Source organism: Atta colombica, unplaced genomic scaffold (genome assembly GCF_001594045.1).
Source record: "Atta colombica isolate Treedump-2 unplaced genomic scaffold, Acol1.0 scaffold261, whole genome shotgun sequence".
NCBI classification, from domain to species: domain Eukaryota; kingdom Metazoa; phylum Arthropoda; class Insecta; order Hymenoptera; family Formicidae; genus Atta; species Atta colombica.
In genome coordinates, this window is record NW_017259361.1 from 65,124 (window position 1) to 70,699 (window position 5,576).

General features: G+C 30.2%; 1 protein-coding gene across 2 annotated transcripts in view; it reads left to right on the top strand.

Annotated features, from left to right (window-relative positions):
• Window positions 1-2,451: 2,451 nt before the first annotated feature.
• Window positions 2,452-5,576, top strand: part of LOC108689162 (branched-chain-amino-acid aminotransferase, cytosolic) — an 18,641-nt gene continuing 15,516 nt past the window's right edge. For both annotated transcript variants that reach the window (XM_018195812.1, XM_018195811.1), the window contains exon 1: window positions 2,452-2,999. In XM_018195812.1, the coding sequence (XP_018051301.1) occupies window positions 2,979-2,999 (21 nt within the window). In that variant the 5' untranslated portion in view covers window positions 2,452-2,978. The remainder of the gene's footprint in view (window positions 3,000-5,576) is intronic.

Here is a 5,576-nt window from a genome sequence, read left to right on the forward strand (position 1 = left end):
GTCGCTAATACGGCTCTTCGATTCATAACATCTTAAAGCTTAAGATGGTCTTAAATATAAGATCCGACTACCACGGACCCTATAATAGATTTTTAAGCCTTAAGCCATATGGAATGAACGAATCACAATCAATTTTTTTCTTCACATTTAACTGTAGTTGATCAATTTTTCAATTTCTTACGGTTAAAGGCTTAAAACACCTAGTTGTAGATTCGGACCTACGAATACCAACCTACGACTGGTTAATTTCTTATGACTTATGATTTGCAGTCTATTATGTAATGTGGGGTCTACAATAGAAGTCGTAACGGTCATAGTCTTAAGTCGTAGAAAATTAATCAATCTCAGTCGAGAAGAATACTCGATTATGATTGGTTTCTACGACTTAACATTGACACTTAGGACCGGTTGTTCCATCTTTTGATAAATTTTATCTGTGAGATAAATCTGGTAATCCGTACATGAGATTGGATAATCTTGCTACTTATCCAACAAGTAAAATTTACCAAAATGGAACAACTGGCCCTTAATCAGGATTGCGAAACAACAAGAACCCAGAATATAATATATTTAACCGAGAACTAAAAGAAATCCATAAGAAATATGCAGAGTCCTTTTTTTTTGCCAGAGGATATACGTCACGGTCTTATACAATACATATCATTGATGTGAGACAGAACGTTTTTCTTTGGTAAACAACAAGAATGTAATGATTCATTGTGTTATGTTACACTGTGTCCTTGCTAAAAAAATGTGTCTCTTGTTGAACTAATAAAGAAATAAAGAAATAAACGTTCCATTTAAATGGAACTTTTTCTTACTATTTTTCTTATTTTTTTTTTAAATTATATTTTTTTATTATTATATTTTTTTATTACAATTCTTTTTTCTGCGTTTAGAGTATCCATATATTATAAACGCATTTAAATAGAAACGTAGCACTTCAATCGATGCGCTATTGCATTATTACATATAAACAATGCTGTTACGTTGCGAAAGGAGAGATTCGCAAATCGGCGTACCACAAATAAGTATACAATGTCACTAAATGTAAATTGCTTAACCTTAGACCGCGCGGAGACTGATATACCGGCTTTTAACGATTAAAGTGAATTTTATTGGATTGTTATTCTTTATAGTACTTTAATATCTCATACAAATTATTGGCCTAGTTTCCATCGAGAAGTTTAAACCGGATCAGAGTGTAAGAAGCAACTATAGTCGAGCATTCCCCCAACGTCAGAGGGAATGTGTCCTGTAACAGGAGAATACTCGACTGTAATTGGTTCTTACATCCTAATCCGGTTTAAACCCTCGGTGAAAACTGGATCATTGATATCGAAATTTCCTGTTTGTAGCGTAGGAGAAGAGAGGGGGAGGGGGGAGGAAAATTAGTTTTGAGTCTTCCCCCCATAGGATCATATTCACGTCACAATAGAGTCACGAATATAGTCAGGAAGAAAATATGATGTCATTGCAATGTGAGATGTGAAATTATTATAACAAAATAACATATATTGCAAAGCAGATATTCGCACATATATCACATCATGACATTGCTGTGACATATCACATTTATGATAAAGCGGACATTCGCACGTACGTCACTATGATTGTTGTGACGTAACTAAAACATTATTTGCTTGGGGTCTAATTGTAACAAACAATTTTTAGCAGTCGCAATTTTTTTTCCTATTCCATAAAAGGATAAGTTTTTCTTTTACAATTCCTTCATTGCTTAATTTGTATTCATATACAATTGACATTTATTACGATGTAAATTAATGTCCATATAGCGTCTTTTATAACATCCAAAATTTTGATATAATGCTTTTGTGACTTGCCGATCCTCATTAGCAGGCATTATAATATCATTTTTCTTGTAAACCTCTCACGAGTCGCAGTAAAAATCAAACATTACGTCTTTCGTACGTAGAGCCACGCCTCCAATCAATATTTATGACGGTTGTATATTTTTGAGAATCGAATGAGCGTTCTTGTAAATAACAATGCGCGTGTTGCTTCTCTCTCTACACTTATCAGACGCGGAGGGAACGTGTGCGATTATCAACATGTTTTTAACGCCTTGGTCGCGCGAGCAAACATGTATGCAGTATGCTTTGACGCAATTTTCCTCCCCTTTCTCAAATGATCATGCGATGCCGGCGTTATTTTGACATCTTCTTATACACATAAAATTATCAACGTTTATTCCTTTCCATCTCCTTCTCTCGTCATTATATTATCATTTGACATAAGCGATTCGATTGGGAAGAAAAGGAGGGACATTGGTACGTAGAAGTCATGTTTCTGTCTCTTTCTCTCTGTTTATTCTCTCTCTCTCTCTTCCTCCCTCCATGTGTTTGTCATTTTCTCGTTCTTTCCCCCTTATTCTTTGCTGATAAATAAAATATCAACTGACGTTTAATTCGAGCATGCTGTATTCGTGATTAGGCGACCGAATCAGTAATTAGTGAACGAGTGAGCGAGCGAGCGAGTGAACGAACGAACGAACGAACAAACGAACGAAAGAACGAAAGTTTCACCTAAATAAATACGCTCGTTTTTTTCATATTCAACAATTGTTCGGCCTCCGTCATCGTCCGAGTTAGTAGGCCATTTAATTTGAGATACTGAAAACGGGCTCTCTGCTTTTCCAAAATTCTTTCTACATTTATTATTGTCTGTGGATGAGATATATTGCAATCAATTATAATACTTGACGTGAACGATATTGTCGTCCATTTAATGTTTACTTTGTTTCTTCAACTTGAAATTGAATGACATTCGACAAATCCTGCGGGAAAAGGAAAGAGTAAAAAGAAGTACAAGAAGCGAAGCGACGGTAGTATTCATTCAGTATTCACGTAGAATGAACTGCGCGGATACTCGAAGCAGCGAGAACAAACTGTTACAATCGTGTGTTCTTTATTGAGATCTTTCTTTTTTTCTGTCTCTTCATCAAGTAAATATTCAATATGGTTTACCTACGACGCAAGGTAAGTAATTTACTTTTACGATTGCGTATTCGTTCCTCAGTCAAGCCACTAAACTACCATCAAAGTTATTCGGGAAATTAAAAATCCAGTCAACAATTTTATGCATTATTTCGATTATGAGAAAGTCGATAAATTCTCAAAGATGAAACAGATGTGCCTTTTATCTTCTTCCAACGATTTTATCCTTTTACTCTGTTCTTTAGTTTGTTTTTGTTCGAAATCAATTGATAAATGTAGTTTATCAACTGTTCATCAATAGAAATTCACTATAACCGCATTGATGGGCATATATTTTGAACGTGAAAAGACTGAACTATGGATAATTGCGTGCATTTAAATATTAAATACAAACCAAAAATTAAAACAAATATTTAAAACATATTTTTAAGGAGAAATTTAAAGTAAATATAAGTTTCACGAATAAAAATATTAATATAATTGTTTTCATTCATATAAATAGTAATTTATTTATTTCTTTAAGGGGACATTCTTGCTTTTAATACAACTTTATATAACCATTTTTTAGGAATTATTCTTTTTTATTATAATGTAACAATCATAATTGAAATGTATATATAATTGAAATTTGTTACATTTATTCTTTGATGTTTGAATGTTCTTTATATAAATTTTTTCAGACACTATAAACAATTTTCTGCCTTAAGATTTGTTAGACATTTGTTGTAAGATATAATATAAAAAGTACAGAACACATATTTTGTTCGCAATATACAAATCAAAAGGCGAACTTAAAATATCAAACTGAACAGATAATTATTTGCGTCGTATAATCAGTTAGAAATTTTTGCATCTGAAGTAACTAATTGCAATGTAGATACGGTAGTTAAATATCAAAAAGATAAGCAAGCATATTGCATTTAAAATATAGTAACCATGGTTAAATTTTATATCACGAAACGAAATTCAATATCACGCGTAAAGACAAGACGATCGTTTACCATAAAATTAAATATGATGTTTATATAATATTGGATTGTCCGGAAAGTTCGATATTGAAACGCAGAAAATTTAAATTTTAGTGTACATTTATTAAATTATATAGGTTAGACGGCACGAACTTTCCGGACAACCCAATATATTGAAACATTTTAATGTATTATATCATATGAAGTCAGCTAACAATTCCGAACAGCAAAAATCGTACAAAAGGAACCGCAAAAGCGTATATATAAAAGCTGCTGGAATATTATATTTTTAATTTATTTTATAAATACTTATAAGTAAATAAAAGATCGTTTTTTATGTATAAAACATATAAACATTAAAATATTTAAAGCACAGATAGAATATATATATATATATAAATTATAAACAAAATTGTACTTTGGATCTAAAATCTAAATTTTAATTAATTAAAATTATTTATTGAAAATTATGGAAAATTATTTATTGAAAATTGAACTTTGTTAAAAATCCTAATAAAAATCGTGCAACACTCAATGCAACATTCTTGTAAACCATACAAACAATCGAGATTATCTTAGCTAATTACAGGGTCATCCAACAAAAATCATGCAAAGTTGTCCAGATGTATTGTATTATTCGAAACATATCCATGAACTCGACCTAACGTTGACATGTGCCATCTTGAGATGTAGGCAATTTAGTGTGATGTGTCATATGAAGCGATACAATATTGAATCACACGTGAAAATTATTCAAACATTTTATGAAAATTCGTAGAATGTGATTAGAATCACATTCCGAAAACTTTGTGATTATTTTGGCCAGAAAATTGAGATTGAGATTGCTGAGCCGATAATGTATCAAAATGACAAAAATTTCACCGAGCATAAGAAGAGTCAGACTTTGTAAGAAGAATCGAAGTAGTTATTTGGCCGATATTCAAATAATTTTGCTATCGTCTATTAAAGATTAAAGAATCGTCTATTAAAGAAATATTTAATTTTTTTTTATTACGATTAAAGATATTGTCTACTAAAGAAATATTTTGTAGAATAAAAAAGGATTTTGCCGAAAATTATATGTTTTATTTAAAAAAAAGTTTGTATAACTCTTGTTGGATAAGCATATATATTTTAATACAATCTAATTTTTTGGTACAAACAGTTAAAGACAATACTAAGGTTTTTTTAAATATGTCTTAATGCTATAAAAGTTGTATTCTATTAGTTATGTCAAAAATTATCTTTTTCATTACGAGATTGGTAGTGCTGTAACTAACTTAGTTGTGTTCCGTAATGGATTAGCTGATACTGCAATTTTTATTTGTATTTTCCAAGATAGTGGCGTTTTTTTTTACTCACGTTTTAATATAATAGTTTATAGTTAATTATTTACCATACACATATACATATATTATTTATTAAAATATTTTATAATACAAATAATTTTGACTTTAGAAATTTAGAAGATTAGTTAAATAAATTCCAAAGAAATATGAAGTTAAAAGCTGTAAGTTTTTATTATTTATGTTAATGAATTACATTAAATGTTTTATTGCGCATTGGTGCATAATAATAAAATTTATTATATTTTAAAGTATGGTATATAATATATATAGTATATATATATATATATATAAATATATATGTG